General features: G+C 36.0%; 1 protein-coding gene and 2 pseudogenes across 1 annotated transcript in view; 1 reads left to right on the top strand and 2 right to left on the bottom strand.

Moving 5' to 3' along the window:
- Positions 1-22,539, top strand: part of EFCAB5 (EF-hand calcium binding domain 5) — a 199,624-nt gene that overhangs the window by 39,856 nt on the left and 137,229 nt on the right. The window contains exon 6 of the mRNA XM_040641087.1: positions 14,112-14,688. Coding sequence (XP_040497021.1) covers positions 14,112-14,688 — 577 coding nt within the window. The remainder of the gene's footprint in view (positions 1-14,111; positions 14,689-22,539) is intronic.
- Positions 10,150-10,513, bottom strand: LOC121105045 (annotated as a pseudogene).
- LOC121105046 lies at positions 19,885-20,112 on the bottom strand (annotated as a pseudogene).

A 22,539-nucleotide genomic window follows, 5' to 3' on the forward strand; every position in this document is an offset into this window, starting at 1 on the left:
ATGGGACAATATATTTGCAAATGACACTACAGATAAAGGACTGGTATCCAAGATCTACAAAGAACTTCTCAAACTCAATACACGAGAAACAAATAAGCAAATCAAAAAATGGGCAGAAGATATGAACAGACACTTTTCCAATGAAGACATACAAATGGCTAACAGACACATGAAAAAATGTTCAAAATCATTAGCCACCAGGGAAATTCAAATAAAAACCACACTGAGATACCACCTTATGCCAGTTAGAATGGCAAAAATAGACAAGGCAAGAAACAACAATTGTTGGAGAGGATGTGGAGAAAGGGGATCCCTCCTATATTGTTGGTGGGAATGCAAGTTGGTACAGCCACTCTGGAAAACAGTGTGGAGGTCCCTTAAAAAGTTAAAAATTGAGCTACCCTATCATCCAGCCATTGCACTACTGGGTGTTTACCCGAAAGATACAGACGTAGTGAAGAGAAGGGTCATATGCACACCAATGTTCATAGCAGCATTGTCCACAATAGCTAAATCGTGGAAGGAGCTGAGATGCCCTTCAACAGATGACTGGATTAAGAAGTTGTGGTCCATATATACAATGGAATATTACTCAGCTATCAGAAAGAACGAGTTCTCAACATTTGCTGCAACATGGACGGCACTGGAGGAGATAATGCTAAGTGAAATAAGTCAAGCAGAGAAAGACAACTATCATATGATTTCTCTCATCTATGGAACATAAGAACTAGGATGATCGGTAGGGGAAGAAAGGGATAAAGAAAGGGGGGGTAATCAGAAGTGGGAATGAAACATGAGAGACTATGGACTATGAGAAACAAACTGAGGGCCTCAGAGGGGAGGGGAGTGGGGGAATGGGATAGACCAGTGATGGGTAGTAAGGAGAGCACGTATTGCATGGTGCACTGGGTGTTATACGCAACTAATGAATCATCGAGCCTTACATTGGAAACTGGGGATGTACTAGATGGTGACTAACATAATAAAAAATCATTTAAAAAAAATAAAAAATAAAAAAATAAAAATTAAAAAAAAAGAACCATATGATCCTCTAAATAGATGCAGAAAAAGCATTTGACAACGTACAGCATCCTTTCTTGATTAAAACTCTTCACAGTGTAGGAATAGAGGTAACGTACCTCAATATCATTAAAACCATATACAAAAAGCCCACAGCAAATATTATTCTCAATGGGGAAACCTGAGAGCTTTTCCCCTAAGGTCAGTAACATGGCAGGAATGTTCACTATCGCCACTATTGTTCAACATAGTACTAGAAGTCCTAGCTTCAGCATGAAAAAAACAAAAAGAAATAAAAGGCATCCGAATCAGTAAAGAAGAAGTCAAACTCTCACTCTTTGCAGATGACATGATACTCTATGTGGAAAACCCAAAAGACTCTACCCCAAATGGCTAGACTCACACAGAAATTCAGCAAAGTGGCAGGATATAAAATCAATGCACAGAAATCAGTTGCGTTTTTATAAGCTAACAATGCAACAGAAGAGAGAAAAATTAAGTCGTCAATCCCCTTTGCAATTGCACCAAAAACCATAAGATACCTAGAAATAAACCTAACCAAAGAGGCGAAGGATCTGTACTCTAAAAACTATAGAAAACTCATGAAAGAAATTGAGAAAGATACAAAGAAATGGAAAAACATTCCATGCTCATGGATTGGAAGAACAAATATTGTTAAAATGTCTACACTACCCAAAGCAATTTACACATTCAATCCAATCCCTATCAAGATAATACCAGTATTTTTCACAGAGCTGGAACACACAATCCTAAAATTTGTATGGAACCAGAAAAGACCCTGAATAGCCAAAGGAATGTTGGAAAAGAAAACCAAAGCTGGAGGCATCACAATTCTGGACTTCAAGTTCTGTTACAAAGCTGTAATCAAGACAGTATGGTACTGGCATAAAAAAGACACATAGATCAATGGAACAGAATAGAGAACCCAGAAATGGACCCTCAACTCCGATGGTCAACTCATCTTCGACAAAGCAGGAAAGAATATCCAATGGAAAAAAAGGCAGTCTCTTCAACAAATGGTGTTGGGAAAATTGGACACCCACATGCAGAAGAATGAAACTGGACCACTTCCTTACACCATACACAAAAATAAATTCGAAATGGATGAAAAACCTAAACATGAGAAAGGAATCCATCAAAATCCTGTGGGAGAACACAGGCAGCAACCTCTGTGACCTCGGTCACAGCAACTTCTTACTAGACATTTATCCGGGGACAAGAGAAACAAAAACAAAAATGAACTATTGGGACTTCATCAGTACAAAAAGCTTCTGCACAGCAAAGGGAACAATCAACAAAACTAAAAGGCAACCTTTACATTGGGAGAAGATATTTGCAAATGCCTTATCAGATAAAGGGTTTGTATCCAAAATCTATAAAGAACTTATCAAACTCAACACCCAACAAATAATCGAATTAAGAAATGGGCATAAGACATGAACAGACATTTCGCCGAAGAAGACATACAAATGGCCAACAGACATGAAAAAAATGCTCAATTATCACTTGGCATCAGGGAAATACAAATCAAAGTCACAATGAGATACTGTCTCACACCAGTCAGAATGGCTAAATTTAACAATACAAGAAACAACAGATGTTGGTGAGGATAGAGAGAAAGCGGAACCCTCTTACACTGTTGGTGGCAATGCAAGCTGGTGTAGCCTTTCTGGAAAACAGTATGGAGGTTCCTCAAAAAGTTGAAAATAGAGACACCCTATGACCCAGCAATTGTACTACTGGGTATTTACCACAAATATACAAATGTAGTGATCTGAAAGGGCACCTACACCCCAATATTTATAGCAGCATTGTCCAATAGCCAAACTATGGAAAGAGCCCAGATGTCTATCGGCAAATGAATGGATAAAGAAGATGTGGTATATATCTATACAATGCACTACTACTCAGCCCTCAAAAAAATGAAATCTTGACATTTGCAACAGCATGGATGGAACTAGAGGGTATTATGCTAAGCGAGACAAGTCAATCAGAGAAAGACAATTATCATATGATCTCACCGGTACGTGGAATTTAAGAAACAAAACAGAGGATCACAGGGGAAGAGAGGAAAAAATAAAACAAGATGAAACCAGAGAGGGAGCCAAACCATAAAAGACTCTTAATCATAGGAAACAAACTGAGAGTTGCTGGAGGGAAGGGGGATGGAGGGAATGGGTAACTGGGTGATGGACATTATGGAGGGCATGTGATGTAAGGAGCACTGAGAATTATACAGGACTGATGAATCACTGACCTCTACCTCTGAAACTAATAATACATTACGTGTTAATTAATTGAATTTAAATTTAAAAATTTAAGAAAAAAGAAAAGAATACTTACTCATTAATTACAAGACTTAATACATACTGTTAAGACAGTAGTTCTCCCTCAATTGACCTCTAGATTCAATGTAATTCTAATCAAAATTTCTGCAGGGCTCTCTATATATGTTTCTGTGTGTGTATGTACTGTATGGTGACTAACATAATATAATAAAAAAGATTGACAAGTTGATTCTAAAATGTATGTGGAAATGCAGAGGACCCAGAAAAGCCAAGGAAATCTTGAAGAACAACAAAGTGGAAGGATTTATACCATCAAATATCAAGATTTGTAACAGAGTTACAGAAATCAGGGTGGCATGATAATGGTGTAAAGATAGACAAGGCAATGGAACAGAATAGTCCAGTCGAAAGTCATTCATTCATTCATTCATTCATTCATTCATTCATTCATAAGATTTTATTTATTTGAGAAGGAGAGAGTGAGAGAGAGAGAGAGAGAAGGAGCAGAGGGAGGGGCAGAAGGAGAGAGAGAAGCAGACTCCCCACTGAACAGGGAGCCCGACACGGGGCTCCATCCCAGGACCCCAGGATCAAGACCTGAGCCAAAGGCAGGTGCTTAACTGACTGAGCCACCTAGGTGCCCCAGAAAGTCCTATATTTAAAACAGGAGGTGTTTTCAATAATGATGCCACATGGAAAAAAATGTATTTTGGGTCCTACCTTACCTGACACACAAAAATAAATTCTACATGTATTTTAGGTCTAAATGTGAATGATAATACTATAAATCATTTTAGAAAAATGCATTGGAGAATATTCTCATGATTTGGGAGTAGGCAAATATTTCTTTTTTTTTCTTTTTTTTTTTTAGGCAAATATTTCTTAAGCAAAATGCAAAGAATGCTGTACATAAAAGAAAAACTTGGGAAATAGACATTAAAATTAAGAACTTCTGTTCATGGGTGCCTGGGTGGCTCAGTCGGCTAAGCCTCCGACTCTTGTTTTCAGTTTAAGTCATGATCTCATGAGTTGTGGGATCAAGCCCCACATCTGGTCAGTGCTCACTGGGGAGTCTACTTGAAGGATTCTCTCCCTCATCCCCTCCCCCCCACTTGCTCACTCTCTCTCAAAATAAATAAATCTTAAAAAAAACTTCTGTTCATCAGAAAACACCATTAAGACAGTGAAAAGGCAAGCAAGGTACGAGAAAAAGTATTTACAATACATTTGTTCATCAAAGGTTTTTATCTGACTATGTATAAAACTCCTACAAATCAATAAGACAACTCAACAGAAAAATGGACAATAGATTTGAACAGAAACTTCATCAAAGAGAACATTAAATTGACTATAAATAGAGGAAAATGAGTTCCAGTTCATGAGTCACCAGAGAAATGCAAATTAAAATCACAAGATAAAATTATGTGTTCGGCAAAATAACAAAAAAACAGACAGTGCCAAATGTTGGCAAAGATGGAATACAGAAATTTTCATACAGTCCTTGTGGGAATCTAAATTGGTAGAACTTCAGAAAACTGTTTGGCACTATTTATAAAGCTGAATGTACCCCATTATCAGCATTTATGCTCCTAGAGAAATTAATCTATATGTCTACCAAAAGACATGTAGAGAATGATTATGGCAGTTTCTTTTTGTTCTAGCCAAATTTGGAAACTATTCAAATGTCTATCATCTGCAGAATGAATTTAAAAATTATAGTATATTCATACAAGAGAATACTGTGCAGCAATGAATAGCAACTACTGCCATGCAATGTGGATAAAAGTAGTTAAATTATTGGGAAAAACCAGATACAATAGAGCACGTGCTGTATGATCCATTAATATGAGGTTCAAAAACTGGCAAAATTAATCTATAGTGTTGGAAACTGAGGAAGTGTTACCAAAGAAAGAAAGAATGGAAGGAAAGAAGGGAGAGAGGAAGAGATGGAGAGAGGGAGAGAGAGAGGAGGGAAGGAAGGGAAGAAGGAAGGAATGTTAGTGTTAACTTTGGAGGGAGGTTAAGACTGGAGAAGTAGCATGAGGGAGATTCTGGAATCGTGGTGATGCTTTTTTTTTTTTTTAATGTGGTAAAATATATATTTTTTTCATTTTAACTATTTGTGAGTATACAATTCAGTGACATTAAATATATTCACAATGTTGTAATAATCATTACCACTATCTGTATCCAAGACATTTCCACTATCCCCAACAAAAACTCGGTACCCATTAAAAAATAAATTCCTGTTCTCTACTTCCCCCAATTTGTAGTGATCTCTATTTCACTTTCTATCTCTATGAATTTGCCTACTCTAGCTACAATATTTTTCCTTGGATGTCTGGCTTATTTCAATAAACAAAATATTTTCCAGGTCCATCCATGTTGTAGCATATATAAAATTTTATTCCTTTTTAATGGCTGAATGATATTCCACTGTATGTATATACCATATTTTGTATATACCATTCATCTGTTGATATATGCTTGGGTTGTTTCCACTTTTTGCCTATTGTGAATAATGCTGCTATGAACACTGATGTATAAGTATCTGTTCAAATCTCTGCTCTTAATTTTTGTGGATATATACTTAAGAGTGGAATTGTTTAGTTATATGTAATTCTATGTTTAAACCTTTTGAGAAACTACCAAACTCTTTAACAGTGGCTGCACCATTTTACATTCTCACCAGCAATGCACCAGCGTTCCAATTTCTCCACATTCCCGCCCATACTTATTTTATTTTTATCTTAATTTTTATAACCATCCTAGTAAGAGTGAAGTGATACCTCATTGTGGTTTTGATTTGCATTTCCCTAATGACAAATTATGTTGAGCACTTTTTATATGCTTATTGGCCATTTGTATATCTTCTTTGAAGAAATGTCTCTTAAAGTCCTTTGTCTATTTTTGAATTGGGTTGTTTGTTTTTGTTATTATGGGTGTTAAATGTTCGTTATGTTCTGATAAGGAACACTAATTCCCTATCAGGTATATGACTTGCAAATATTTTCTCTCATTCAGTAGATTGTCTTTTCACTTTCTTGTTCTATCCTGATGTGCAAAAGTTCCTAATTTTGATGAAGTTCAGTTTATTTTTTCTTTTGTTTCCTGTGCTTTTGATGTCATCTCCATGAAGTCATTGCCAAATTCAATGTCATAGGGATTTTCCCCAAATTTTCACCTGAGAGTTTTATAGTTTTAGCTCTTTAATTTAAATCTTTCATTACATTTTTGTTCATTTTTGCATATGGTATAAAGGTCCAGCTTTCCAACTCATTTGCATGGGATATGCTGTTGTCCTAGCATCATTTGTTTAAAAAAATGGTCTTTTGGGGCGCCTGGGTGGCTCAGTCGTTAAGCGTCTACCTTTGGCTCAGGGCGTGATCCCGGGGTTCTGGGATCGAGCCCCGTATCAGGCTCCTTCGCGGGAAGCCTGTTTCTTCCTCTCCCACTCCCCCTGCTTGTGTTCCCTCTCTCGCTGGCTGTCTCTCTCTCTGTCAAATAAATAAATAAAATCTTTTTAAAAAAATGGTCTTTTCCCACTGAATAGATTTGGTACCCTATTGAAAAAAAGATGTATATATACATATTAACATATATACTTACATACATACATACATACATATACTTCATATACATATATATATGTGTATATATATATATATATGTAGATTTATTTCTGGGCTGTCTATTCTATTCAGTTGGTCTATGCCTGTCCTTATGCCTCTACCATACTGTTTTAATTACTTTAGCTTTAGCTTTGTATTAAGTTTCAAAATTGGGTAATGTGACTCTTCCAAGTTTATTCTTTTTCAAGATTGTTTTAGCTATTCAGAGTCCTTTGCAATTCCTTATGAAAGCAAGGATCAGTTTATCCATTTCTGTGAAAGAGACTGTTGGGATTTTGATAAAATTGCTTTGAATCTACAGATCCCTTTGAGTAGTAACTACATCTTTATAATGTTAAGTCTTCTTGTCATGGACATAGGGTTCTTTTCATTTATTTATGTCTTCTTTAATTTTTTTCAGCATAGTTCATAGTTTTCAGCATTTAAGTCGTTCATCTCCTTGGTTAGATTTATTCCTAAGTAATTCTTTTAGGTGCTATTGAAAATGGGATTGCTTTCCTAATTTACTTTTTGGGTTGTTCATTGCTGTTGTACAGAAACACAACTGACTTTGTGTGTTGGTGTTGTATCCTGCAACCTTGCTGAATTCATTTATTAGCTCTAGTAGCTTTCTTGTGAGTTATTCAAGATATTCTATATACAGGATATGTCACTTATAAACATAGGGTTTTTTTTCTGATTTGGATGCCTTTTCTTTTTCTTTTCTAATATCTCTGGCTAGAACTTCTAGTACAATATTGAATAGCAGCTGTGAAAGTGTGTATCTTTGTCTTTTTTCTGATCTTAAGGGGAAAGTTTTCAGTCTTTCACCACTGAGTATAACTATGGGTTTTTAAATAAATACCATTTATCATTCTGAGGAATTTCTCCTCTGTTTCTAGTTTTCTGAGGAGGTTTTTTGTTTGTTTATTTGTTTAAATCATGAAATGGTGTTGGAGTCTGTCAAATACCTTTTCTACATCAATTGAGGTGATTATGTGTTTTTTTTTCCTTCACTGGATTAATGTGATGAATTACCCTGATTGATTGTCTTATGTTGGATCACAATTGCATTTCTGGGATAAATCTCACTTGATCATGGTGAATAATCCTCTTACTGTGCTCTTGGATTTGATTTGCTAATATCTTGTTGAGGATTTTGGCATCTGTATTCAAAAGGAATATTGGTCTGCAATTTTCATTTCTTGTGGTGTCTTTACCTGCTCTTGGTATCAGAATAATATTGGCCTCATAGAATAAGTTAGAAACCATTCCGTCTCCTTCGATTCTTTGGGAAGAGCCTCATAAGGATTGATTTTATTTTATTTTATGTTTATTTTATTTTCTAAAAAGATTTTATTTATTTATTTTTTTAAAGTAATCTCTACACCCAACGTGGTGCTCAAACTCACAACCCAGAGACCAAGAATCGCACACTCCATTGACTGAGCCAGCTAAGGGCCCCTGATTTTAATTCTTTAAATGTTGAAGCCATCCAGTCCAGGACTTTACTTTGCTGGGAGGATTTTGATTACTGATTCAATCTCTTTATTTGTTATAGGTCTGTTGAGATTTTCTATTTCTTTATGAGTCAGTTTAGATAACTTTTGTGTTTCAAGGAATTCGTCCACTTACTCTAGGTTATTCTTTTTATCTCTGTGAGACTGATGGCAATGTTCCCACTTTCATTTCTTATTTTAGTTATTCGTATCTTTTCTTTTTCTTTGCCAGTCTAGCTAAAGGTTTGTTGATTAGTTGACCTTTTTAAAAAACTAACTTTTGGGGCGCCTGGGTGGCACAGTGGTTAAGCGTCTGCCTTCGGCTCAGGGCGTGATTCCAGCGTTATGGGATCGAGCCCCACATCAGGCTCCTCCGCTATGAGCCTGCTTCTTCCTCTCCCGCTCCCCCTGCTTGTGTTCCCTCTCTCGCCGGCTGTCTCTATCTCTGTCGAATAAATAAATAAAATCTTTAAAAAAAAAAAACTAACTTTTGACTTTATTGATTTTCTCTACTATTTTTCTATGCTCTATTTTTTTTTATTTCCACTCTACTCTTTATCATTTCCTTCCTTCTGCTCCCTTCCTTCTGCTTCAGTTCTGAGTTTATTTTACTCTTCTTTGTTCAGTCCATTAAGATATAAAGTTAGGTTTGCGGGGCTTGGGTGACCCAGTCGGTGGAGCATCTGACTCTTGGGTTCGGCTAAGGTCATGATCTCATGGGTTGTGAGATCAAGACCTGAGTTGGGCTCCAAGCTCAGCCGGGAGTCTGCTTGGGGATTCTCTCCTCTGCCCCTCCCCCAACTCGAGCAGGTGCGTGTGTGCCTTCACGCACACTCTCTCTCTCAAATAAATAAATAAATAAATAAATTTTTTTAAAAAAGATGTTAAAAAGTTAGGTTATTGATTTGAGGTCTTCTTTTTTTTAATGTAGTCATGGCTGTAAGTTTCCCTCTGAGCACTGCTTTCACTGTATCCCATAAGTTTTGGCATGTTGTATTTTCATTTTCATTCATCTCTAAGAATTTTCTCTTTCCCTTGTGATTTCTTCCTTAATTCATCGGTATTTAAGAATGTGTGTTTAAAGTACCACAGATTTGTGAATTTTCCAGTTTTTCTTTTGTTGTTGATTTCTAACTTCATCCTGTTTTGGTCAAAGAAGATACTTTATGTGATATCTATGTTTTAAAATTTATTGAGATTTATTTTGTGGCCTATCTGAAAGATGTCCCATGTGCATTTGAGAAGAATTTGAATTCTGTTATTGTTGGGTAGAGTGTTCTTTATATGTCTGTTAGGGATAGTTAATTTTTGTATATGATGTGAGGTAGAGGTCCAACTTCATTTTTTCCCATGTGGATATACAGTTTTTATAGCACCATTTGCTGAAGAGACAATTTTTTCCCCATTGAATGATCTTGGTACCTATGTCAAAAACTAGTTGGTCATGGACATATGGGTTCAGTTCTGGACTTTCAATTCTATTACATTTACATATGTCTATCATCATGCCAGTACCAAAAGTTTTATGGTTTTTTTCATATTGGTCTTAACACATTTTTGTTTGGTTTATCTCTAGATATTTTCCAGTTTTGTCACTATTACAGAAAGAAACTTTGAAAAATTATATTTTTAATCAGTTATTGCTAATAACTAGGGTATCTCTCTATATATAGTTTTTTTAACAACTGATAATTTATTTAAAAGGTTGATTTAAGCATCTGCAATGGTGACTTCAACCTCAATTTTTGGCTCAATACTGATGAAAGTAATCTGCTTAACAATCTCAGAAGGACTGTGCAAATCAATGAGTCACTTGTGGATCTTTATCTGAAAATGATCCCTAAGTCTTAGAACTTCACCACAAGGAATTTTTCTTATAGTGATTCTCAGAGTCTTGGTAGGCATCCAAACTGGTCTTTTCACTTTGAGATTCTTTACTTTTTTGCCTCTGATCAAGTAAGTCAGCACATAATTTCTCCAAAGATTTTACGTTGTGGTTGGTTGGAGTAATTCTAATTTGGTGAATCACCACTTCTGGTTCCATGGGTGTCTTACCGGTGTGCTTAAAAGCCATGACCAAGGCAAGCTTCCTGATGAACTTGTTCCTCCAAGAAAGTGAACAGCAGTAAGTCAGGAGCCGGGGCTGGGTGTCCAGAGCTCTGCTATAGGTCTGACCTCGTCTTCCTTAAAGAACTATTTTTGTATTTTAATCATGTATCTTGGATTAGTTATTTGGTGCTTTTTTAAAAAATTGTGATAAAATGCACATAATATACAGTTTACCATTTAAATTATGTTGAAGTGTACAATTCAGTGTCATTAAGTAAATTCACAATGTTAGTGCAACCATCACCATCTAGTTCCAGAAGTTTTTCATCATCCCAAACAGAAACTGCCTTTGGTAAGCCTTTTAAAGCTCAGGATTTGTATCTTTCTTCAATACTAAGAGATCTTCTTGCATTATCTCTTTGAATATTTCCTTATCTCTACGCTCTTGGTTCACTCCATTTAACATTTGCATAAGATGAATATTAAAAGTTCTGGATCTATCCTCCATTCTCTTATTCCCTTTGCCCTTTTTATCTGCTTTGGCCTGATCTTCCAGCTTGCTGGTTAGGGTTCAGTATTTTCTGATCTTCAAGGCAATGTATTGATGGTTTTGTTGACAGCAATAATTCTTTTTCATTTCCAAGTGATTTCTCTCTTTTTTTGTTTATTGAGTTTCTTTTTTAAAATAAACTTTTACTTTTAGAATACTTTCAGATTTACAAAAACATTATGAAAATAATATAGAGAGTTCCTGTTTATCCCACAACCAGTAATATCTATTATTAATACCTTGTATCAATGTGGTACATTTGTCACAACTAATGAGCTATATGGGCATAAAGTTCATATTTTATCCTGATTTCTTTAGTGTGTTTTTATTTAATTAATTAACTTATTTGAAAGAACGAGAGAGCTCACGAGTGGTGGGAGGGGCAGAGGGTGGGGATAGGGAGAGGGAGAGAGAATCTCAAGCAGAGTCCACACTGAGAGTGGAGCCCAACATGAGACTCCATCTCATGACCCCAGCCGAAACCATGAGTCAGTCACTTAATCAGCTGAGCCACCCAGGCACCCTAGATTTCCTTAGCTTTTATCTAGTGTACTCTTACTGTTCCAGGACACCATATTATATTTAATTGCCATGTCTGTTTAGAGTTTTCTTTGCTCTGACAGTTTCTAAGATTTCCTTGTTTTTGATGACCTTGACAATGTTAAGGAGTGCTATCAGGTATTTTTGTAGAATGTCCCTAATTGGGGTTTGTCTGATTTTTAAATTATGATTAGATGGTGTTATGGATTTTGGGAAGGAAGACCACAGAGATTAAGTCCTGTTCTTGTCATATCCTATCTAGCGTATTATATATGCTATCAATATGACTTTCCATTGTTGATGGTAATTAATCTTGATCATCTGGCTGAGATAGTTTTTGTAAGGTTTGTCCACTGAAAAGTTATTATCTCCCCCCTTTTTCATATTGTACTTTTTGGAAGAAGTTACTATGCACAGCCTATAATTAAGAGGAAGAGAGTTGGGGCACCTGGGTGGCTCAGTTGGTTAAGCACCTGACTCTTGGTTTTGGCTCAAGTCATGATCTCAGGGTTGTGGGATGAAGTCCCATGTTGGGTTCCATGCTCAACCAAGAGTCTGCTCCAGATTCTCTCTCTCCCTCACCCCTCCTCCCCTTTCTCTCTCTCTCTCTATAAAAAAATAAATAAATCTTAAAAAAAAAAAAAAGAAGAGTGATGCTCTACCTCCTGGAGGTACCTAAATTATTTGGAATATTTCTGCACAGGATATTTATCTGTCCTCCCCCCATTTATTTGCTTATATCAGTACAGACTTATGGATATTTATTTTATACTTGGTTTAGAATCCAATATTATTTTATTACATCACTCGAATTGTTCCACCATTGGCTGTTAAGAGCTCTTTCAGTGGGCTGCTGTGTGTCTTTACCCCAATCACTGTACTGTTTGTCTGTTTGTTTCTGAGCACTTCTTTACTTTGTGGCACTACAAGATGCTCTAGGCTCCTTTAGTATTTCCTTCTCCAGTCCTAGAATCAGTCATTTCTCCAAAAATGAGTCCTGATTCTTAAAAATTGGAGAATGATACTAGAAATCAAGATCTGAGCACTAGATACCCATGCTCTCTTAATTGTATTTTTAAATAACATTCTTTTTATTTCTTCTGATTTCTCTGCTCTGAGGATATTAATTAGAATTCTTTTAGAGACTCCTTGCATTTATTAATGGTATTTCCTTGGGTGTATTAATTATTGTATTTGTTGGATTTAGTCATGGAGGTAGTTTTCTTTAAATATTTAGTGATTCTTTTATGTGTACTTACATTTGTATTTGGGAATCCCTGTTTGCTTTTCTGTAGATGGAGTTTCTGTTTTCTGTACATTGCTGCCAGTGATTATGGAGGAGGCATAAGGTGTGCAGACAAGTGAAGTCTGTCAGCAATTCATTTTCTCTTTGTGTAGCGGCATTATTCTGCCTCTTTAGCACAAACCCCCTTGTCTCAGTGCAGGGGTGAGCATCTCTGATGCCTAATGATTAGCTCAAATGTCCCAAATGATCAATCATTCCCCTGCTACCCACATGTACATCCTTTAAACTTGGGGTGCCTCAAAGTTATTCTCAAATTTCACAGTGATCTGTATTTTTTTTAGTCCTATAGTTTCTTCAATCTAATTCTACCTTCCTTACATTTTTCAGAGACCTTCAAAATTTCTGACTACTGAAGACTCCTTTCATGACTGCCAGTTTTCTTATGTTTATATTAACACACACACACACACACACACACACACACACACACCCTTTTTTGTCATTTTTAGAGATTTTGACAGGTAGGGGATATAAGTGCCTGTTCTCACTCCACTATCTTGGGCTAATATCTCAATATTGCATTTTTAAAATGAAAACCTGAAAGAGGCTGGAAATATAAGAGTGGGAAGAAATACATGTGTGGTAGAGTCTCTTCGCTGCCCACTCAGCAGACATTTCTTCACCTTTTTGCCTGCCAACTAAGCCTAAATTTTGTAGCAGATAGAAATCACTTGATATCAGGAACTTGTTCTAAACCTTGGCATGAAGGAATAAATTATGATTAGTCAAAACTATTCATAATAATCCCCTTTTCCTTTACCAGTTATTGGTCTAGGGGTAGACATGCAACTTAATAAGGCCAGTGAAATGTAAAGGGAAGTCTTGGAGCGGGGAGTCTGGGATATTCTCTTCTTATATAATAAAGTAGAACCACAAGAAGAGAAAATCTGTTTGTTCTCAATTCTTTTCCTATAAAGAAGTGATGCTGGGAGATGCAATAGCTACCTTGTAATCCTCAGGTACAAGCATAAAAAACGAATAAAGAACAATAGAAACAGGTTAGGTACTTAGTGAAAAACAGTGAGCTGCGGAATGACTTCTGATTAAGTCAACAATTAATGTCCTTATGGTGAAAGTCACTGTTATCTGATTTTCTGTTACTTTCAGCTATGTTTGAATACACCATGTAAATGGATGTAAAAAAAACTTCTTTTAAATAGTTCTAAAGTAACACAGATTAAAAATCTACTTCTGATATTCTTATATTTCACTTTTTTTCCTCCTCAGAAATACATCTGGAAGGCCAGATAAAAACCTCAATTTGTTCAATGAAGGACTCCAACGCTAGAGTCTCAAAGAATTTGGTGGTGAGAAAACCTGCAAAAGTGATTTTCAATTTAGATCCAACTGCACTGAATTCAAATCTAGAACAGCCATGGAAGAAAAATTTTTTCGAAAGATTGGAAGCAAGAGCCCAGGCAATGCAGCAGAAAATAATAGATAAGGATAATCTGAAGAAAGAACTAGAAAAAAAGACTGAAAAAAAACTCCCTAGGGATAATTTGGCCAAAGAGTGGTTTAATGATGAAGACATGACACTGAACACTCGTGCGTATTTGCTTGACAAACTTCTGCCTACCTTAGTTCCTGGGGTGGAAAAAATGTTAATGCAAGTGGAAAAGAAACAGCTTTGGGCAGAAGTTGATAATACAACCAAGTTTAATCCAATTAATCATTTGGGGGAATACTTAATGAGAAACAATCCTTATTATATCAAAGACTCAGGAATGTCTGGTTATCAAAGGGTGATGAGGGATGTCACAGAAGACCTGAAGATACATGTTCCCAACACTACTGGCAACAGGTACAGTTTTTTTATATTTTCAGTTGATGGTCTAGATCCTTACATTGAAAGCAAATAGAACAATAACATAATCATACAAACAGGACTTAAATAATTTTGTAATTATTCAGAAAGTATTTATTGAGCTGCCAGTATGTGCTTCACTATTTACAAGGCACTATGAAGATTAATGAAGCATATTACACAAGTTCCTTGAATTCATGAATTTAGTTATCTCATTATGATCCAAAGTATATATTTATTTGCTTGTCATCTGTCTCCCCGTACTGGAAAGTAAGCTATATAAGAGTAGGGACTTTTCAAAAATTTAACTTTTCGGATAAGCAATACATTCACTTGGTTCAAAAGTCAAAATGTATAAGGAGTTACATAATGAAAAGTTCCTCTCCCATTCTTATCCTCCATCTACCCAGTACTCCAACTCTGCCAAAAATAATGACCGTTCCTCATTTTCAGTAGATTTTTTCAGTTTCTATATACATACAGAAGCAAATGCAAATATAGATTCTAAATTTTCTTCCTTTTATATAAGACCATCTGACCGAGTTACAAATATTTTCTTCTGTTTTTTACTTGCTATTTATATCTTGTTATGCAGAAGATATTTTATTTCTATGTGATTGAATTTACTTACTTTCATTTTGTGACTCCTGGATTTCAAGTCATTGTTATTTTCAAGATAGTGAAAGAATCCTCCCATGTTTTTCTTCTGGAATTTTTATTATTTTAATTCCCATTGTAAGTATTGATCCATTTGGAATTTATCCTAGTGTAAGATGTAAAATAGGAATCCAACTTTTTCCTTTTCTAAATGGCTACATAGTGATCCCAACAACAATTGTCGAATAGTCTGTTTTGCCCCACTGTTTGAAACTTTATTACTAAATTCCTATATATTTTGGAGTGTATTTCTGCATTTTTCTATCCTATCCCATTGACTATCTCCCTGTTCATGCACCACACTGCACTGCTTTAATCACTGAGACTTTTAAGTATACAGTCAGTCCCCGATTTAAAATGGTTCCACTTACTGATATTCTCTGACTTTATGTTGGTGTAAAAGTGGTATGTGTTCAGTAGAAATCATACTTTGAATTTTGAATTTTGAGCTTTTCCTGGGCTAGCAATATGCAGTATGATGCTCTCTTGTGATGCTGGGCAATGGCAATGAGCCACAGCTCCCAGCCAGCCACACAATCACGAAGGTAAACAACCCATACACTTAGAAGGATTCTGTACCCATACAACCATTCTGTTTTTCACTTTCAGTACAGTATTCAATCAGTTACATGAGATAGTCTACACTTTATAAAATAGGAATTTGTTAGATGATTTTGCTCAACTGTAAGCTAATGTAAGTGTTCTGAACACACTTAAAGTGGGCTCTCCTAAGCTAGGACGTTGGGTAGATTAGGTGCATTTAATGCATTTTCTACTTAGGATATTTTCAATTTACGATGGGTTTATTGGGACATACCCCTATCATAAGTCGAGGAAGATCTGTATTTCAATAATTCTGATTGTGCTGGTCCTCGTTATTTACTCTTTTATTCTGGTGGCTTTTTTTTAATGATTTTATTTATTTATTTGAGGGAGAGAGAGGCAGGGAGGGAGGGAGGGAGCAGGAGCATAGGGGGAGGGGCAGAGGGAGAGGGAAAAGCAGGCTCCCCTCTGAGCAGGGAGCCTGATATGGGGCTCAATCTGAGGTCATGATCCAGGATCATGACCTGAGCTGAAGGCAGATGCTTAACCTACTGAGCCCTTCAGGCGCCCTATGTTTTTGCTTTTTAATATGAACTTTAGGATTGATTCATCTACTTGAAAAAAGGAGAACAGCAAAACAAACTTTATAGGAACTTTTATTGAAATCTGTTTATTAACTTAGGGAAAATCAACATCTTTAATGACAAGTGTTTCTATCTGAGAACATATGTCTTTCCATTTGCTCCTCTTATTTTGTATCCGTCATTGTTGTCTTAAAGTTTTTTTTCATTTAAGCTTTCATCTCTTGTTAGATGTATTACTAGTTATTTTATTATGTTTTTATTGCCATTGTAAATGGGACTTTCTTCTTTTCTATAAACAGGGGTGCCTAGGTGGCTCAGTTGGTTAAGCATCCAACTCTTGGTTTTGGCTCAGGTCATGATCAAGTTGTGGGATCAAGTCCCATGTTAGGCACCACACTCAGTGAGGAGTCTGCTTCAGATTCTTTCTCCCTCTCCCTCTGTCCCTCCTCATTTGTATGCATGCTCTCTCTCTTTCTCTCTCAAATAAATATAAATAAATAAATCATTTAATCAAAATAAAAAATAAAATTTTTCTGTTAATGATGGAACTCAGTAAGGTAGCAGATTACAAAAATATACAGAAATTAATAGCTTTCATGTATTCAAGCTCATATGGCACCCCTGTTTATAGAAAAATTTTAGTTGATTATTTGGATTTTCTAGCAAGGAAACCTTATTATCTGCAAATAATAGGAGTTTTCTTTCTTTGTTTTCAATTTTTATGCTTGTAATATCTTCCTTTTACCTAGTTACATTGGCTATTACTTCCAATAGAATGTTAAGTAATAGTGATGATATGGGCATCCTTGTCTTGTTTATGACTTTAGTAGGGATGATTCTTGTATTACTGCCTCATCATGAGCAGTTTTTAAAAACTATATATTAATACCATAACTCTACTTTATTTGGATCTAAAAAGATACATTTTATTACATTAGAAAAAATGTGTGGGGTGCCTGGGTGGCTCAGTCAGTTAAGTGTCTGACTCCTGATCTTGGCTCAAGTCATGATCTCAGGGTCCTGAGATCAAATCTGACCTCAGGCTCCACGCTGGGCTGGAGCCTGCTTAAGATTCTCTCTCTGCCTCTCCCTCTGTCCCTCCCCAAACTAAAAAAAAAAAAGAAAGAAAGAAAGAAAGAAAGAAAGAAAGAAAGAAAGAAAGAAAGAAAAGAAGAAAAATGTGCCTAATTTCTATATTATAGAATGATTTTTTAAGTTTATTTTATTATTTTATTTTATTTTATTTCATCATGGTAAATGTACTTTTAATCCTCATCCCCTAATCTCCCCCACCCCCACACCTACCTCCCTCTGGTAACCATCAGTTTGCTCTCTATAGTTAAGAGTCTGTTTCTTGGTTTGTCTCTCTCTTTTTTTCCTTTGCTCATTTGTTTTGTTTCTTAAATTCCCCATATAAGTGAAATCGTATGGTATTTGTCTTTCTCTGACTTATTTCGCTTAGCATTATACTCTCTAGCTCTATCCATGTCATTGCAAATGGCAAGATTTCATTCCTATTTATGGCTGAAGAATATTCCATTGTATGTATACCACATCTTTATCCATTCATCTATTGATGGACACTTGAGCTGCTTCCATAGTTTGGCTATTGTACATAATGCTGCAATAAACATTGGGGTACATGTATCCCTTTGAATTAGTGTTTTTATATTCTTTGGGTGAATAACCAGTAGTGTGATTGCTGGATCATAAGGTAGTTCTATTTTTAACTTTTTGAGGAAACTCCATACTGTTTTCCTCAGTGGCTGCACCAGTTTACATTCCCACCAACACTGCACAAAGGTTCCCCTTTCTCCACATCCTCACCAACACCTATTGTTTCTTGTGTTGTTGATTTTAGCCATTCTGACAGGTGTGAGGTGATATCTCACTGCAGTTTTGATTTGCGTTTCCCTGATGATGAGTGATGTTGAGCATCTTTTTATGTGTCTGTTGACCATCTGGATGTCTTCTTTCGAGAAATGTCTGTTCGTGTCTTCTACCCATTTCGTAATTGGAATATTTGGGTTTGGGGTATTGAGTTGTAGCAGCTTTTTATATATTTTGGATACTAACCCTTTGTTGATATGTTATTTGCAAATATCTTCTTCCATTCTGTAAGTTGCCTTTTAATTTTGTTGATTATTTCCTTTGCTGTGCAGAAGCTTTTTACTCTGATGTAGTCCCAAGAGTGTATTTTTTTCCTTTTGTTTTCCTTGCCTCAGGAGACGTATCTAGAAAGAAGCTGCTACAGCCAATGTCAGAGAAGTTACTGCCAGTGCTCTCTTCTACGATTTTTATGGTTTCAGGTCTCACGTTTAGGTCTTTCATCCATTTTGAGTTTATTTTTGTGCATGGTGTAAGAATGTATTTCAGTTTCATTCTTTTGCATGTTGCTGTCCAGTTTTCCCAACACTGTTTGTTGAAGAGATAGTGCTTTTCCAACTGGATATTCTTTAACTCTTCTTTAAATTTAAATCTTTAAATGTTTGATAGAATTTACCCTTGAAGCCATTTGGTCCTGGACTTTTGTGTTTTGGGAATTTTTTTTTAAAGATGTTATGTATTTATCTGACAGAGAGAGAGACAGCCAGCGAGAGAGGGAACACAAGCAGGGGGAGTGGGAGAGGAAGAAGCAGGCTCCCAGAAGAAGAGCCTGAGGTGGGGGAATGGGATAGACCGGTGATGGGTAGTAAGGAGGGCATGTATTGCATGGTGCACTGGGTGTTATACACAACTAATGAATCATCGAGCCTTACATCGGAAACTGGGGATGTACTGTATGGTGACTAACATAATATAATAAAAAATCATTAAAAAAAAAAAAAAAAAGAAGAAGAGCCTGATGTGGGGCTCGATCCCAGAACGCTGGGATCACGCCCTGAGCTGAAGGCAGACACTTAATGACTGTGCCACCCAGGCGCCCCTCCCTGGGAGTTTTTTGATTATTGATTAAATTTCATTGCTGGTGATTGGTCTATTCAAATTTTCTATTTCTTCCTGCTTTATTTTCGGTAGGTTGTATGGTTCCAGGAGTTCATGCATTTCTTCTAAGTTGTCCAATTTGTTGGGAAATAGGTTTTCATAATATTCTGTTAGAATTGTTTGTATTTCTTTGGTGTTGGTTGTTATTTCTCCTCCTTCATTAGTAATTTTGTTTATTTGTGTCCTCTCTCTCTCTTTTTTAATGAGTCTTGCTAGAGGTTTATCAATTTTGTTGATCTTTTCAAAAAACCAGCTCCTGGTTTCACTGATCTATTCTATTGTTTTTAAAATTTTTTAATTAATTTTTTTCATATAAAAGGACTCATATATTTATTACCAAACCAACCTACTGGTGCAGAAGCACAGTAAGAGAGAAAAATCATTTCCCTTATAAAACATGTCTATTGTCCAGGTAACAGTGATGTTTACAGAGTGACAGGATACAAGCACAGGACCTTCATGCAGCATAAATATGTGTGCCATCTCATGTGCTATCCCTTATAGACCCAGCCTGATTCTTCTCTAATGTCTCCTCTTGGAGTTGTACCTGATATTATTACCAGTTCATCTGAATCCACTGGGGAATGGGACAATTCTGCCTTTGTTTCTTGGCCTGGAATCACTTGATCCTGAAAGTCTTTTGAGAAAACATGATGAGGAACCCTCAACTGCACACACTACAATGGCAGAGAAAAGGGTAACTGTTCTATTGTTTTTTTTTTAAGTTTCTATATTATTTATTTCTGCTCTAATCTTTATTATTTCCTTCCTTTTGCTGGGTTTGGGTTTTGATTTTCTTTTTCTTAGTTCCTTTATAGAGTGATTTTTTAAAAAGATTTTTAAAATTTTTTTGAGAGAGCATAAGTGGGGAGGAGGAGCAAAGGGAAAGGGACAAGCAGACTCCGCGCTGAGTGCAGAGCCCAATGTGGGGCTGAATTTCATGACCCTGAGATCATGACCTGAGCTGAAATCAATAGTCAGACACTTAACCCACGGAACCGATTTTTAAGCTCAAGAATGATTGTTAATTTTGTCAAATACTTGTTCAACATCTGTAGAAATGATCATTTGGTTTTCATCCTAGACCTGTTGGTAATGAATTTTATTAATAGATTTCCTAATTTTGAGCTATTGGAATTCCTGAAATAACTTCCACCTGTTTGCTATGTATTTGGTTACATTGAAATATGCTTCCTACTAATAAGACAAAATAAATGTTTAATTCTTTCCTTTTAATTACAAATTTTCAGAATATTATATATTTTATCTCTATGTCTCCATGTGTCTATGTATCTATCTGTCTGTCAATAGGCACCTGGAGGAGCAACAAATGAAAGATTTTGGGGGCAGTGCCTAGGTGGTTCAGTCGTTAAGCATCTGCCTTCAGCTCAGGTCATGACCCCAGGGTCCTGGAATTGAGCCCTGCATTGGGCTCTCTGCTCAGCGGGGAGCCTGCTTCTCCCTCTCCCTCTGCCTGCTGCTCTGCCTACTTGTGCTCTCTATCTCTGTCAAATAAATGAAAATAAATTCATACATACATACATAAAAATGTTTAAAAAAAAGTTTTTTTCCCTTTTGGGGGAAGGGTTCCTTTTGAGTATCATTGTAGACACATTGATTTTAATATATATTCAATGTATTTTAATCCATTATATTTACTTTTTCTTTTTGATCCTCAGCTTGACCCTACGTTGGCTCCTGTGTTCTTCCAGCCTTACTCCTTTGGTCTTTGAAAGCTTCATGCATTTTTTAAAAGGGATTCCTAGTTCCTTTTAGTGAATATCACTCATCTGGGAGCTGGGAATGCTCATACATATTATCATTGCTTCTAGGCTCTTTCAGGACTAACAAATATAATTTTCAAAAATAATGAGTAAATATTGATAATTTCATATCAAATACAATGTTTCCATTTTTTTCACCTAATTCCTTGATTTTATATTTCTGTCTCTTTTTTTTCTGAAAATCTTGGCTCTTAACAACATTGATGGAATTATTTGTCTTATCCTACAATTTACATAAAATAGCTTCAAAATAATAATACCAACAATCACAATAAAAGAACTACTAGAATTATTTGCAATTATATCTCCTAAGTATGTGTATATGACAAATGAAACCATGTAACAGGTAGAAGAAACCAGGGATTAAGTTCCTTTATTACCAGAGAAAGCCTTTTTAACCATGACTCAAAAATCATGAAAATATTGCTAAATTTGATTACATAAAAATTAAAGGGTTTTTGCCTGGAAAATAGAATTGGAATTACTTGATCTTGCTGTTGTGGTACAAAAGTAGTTATAGTTATACACAATATGTAAATGAATAAGCTTGACTGTGTTCTAATAAAACTTTGTTTATGAATACTAAAATGTGAGGTCATAGATTTTCTGCCGTGCCACAAAGTATTATTCTTATTTTGATTTTTAAAAACTATTTTAAAATGTAACAGCCAATCTTAGCTGTTGGGTGGTACAATACCAGGCAGCAGGCCAGACTTGGGCCCTAAGCCCTGGCCTAGATAACATCTAGGTCTCTTCTAGATCTTAGCGCAAAAAAACAAAAACAAAAAACAGGGGTGCCTGGGTCGCTCAGTCGTTGGGCGTCTGCCTTTGGCTCAGGGCGTGATCCTGGAGTTCTGGGATCGAGCCCCACGTCAGGCTCTTCCACTGGGAGCCTGCTTCTTCCTCTCCCACTCCCCCTGCTTGTGTTCCCTCTCTCGCTGGCTGTCTCTCTCTCTGTCAAATGAATAAATAAAATCTTTAAAACAACAACAAAAAAAACCAAAACAAAACAAAACAAAGACACTTTGAATTGATTCTCTTTCTGAATCTTCATACTTTCCTTCTAATATCTTCTGGCATGAATACTTACACTAAAATTTATAAAAGAGCCTAAAATTCTTTGTGATTTCTTTTAGTGTTCTTCCTGTAGGGTAAGCAACTAATCAGAAGCTTTAGAATAACAGTTCTTTTGAAATTAGGTACATACATACCACCAGAATAAAATAAGAGATATATACAGAACTCTTGTTTTATTTTATATGTGGACATGGAATTTTAATTTTCAGTTGAAACAG

Source organism: Ursus maritimus, unplaced genomic scaffold, assembly GCF_017311325.1.
Source record: "Ursus maritimus isolate PB19 unplaced genomic scaffold, ASM1731132v1 scaffold_24, whole genome shotgun sequence".
NCBI lineage: Eukaryota > Metazoa > Chordata > Mammalia > Carnivora > Ursidae > Ursus > Ursus maritimus.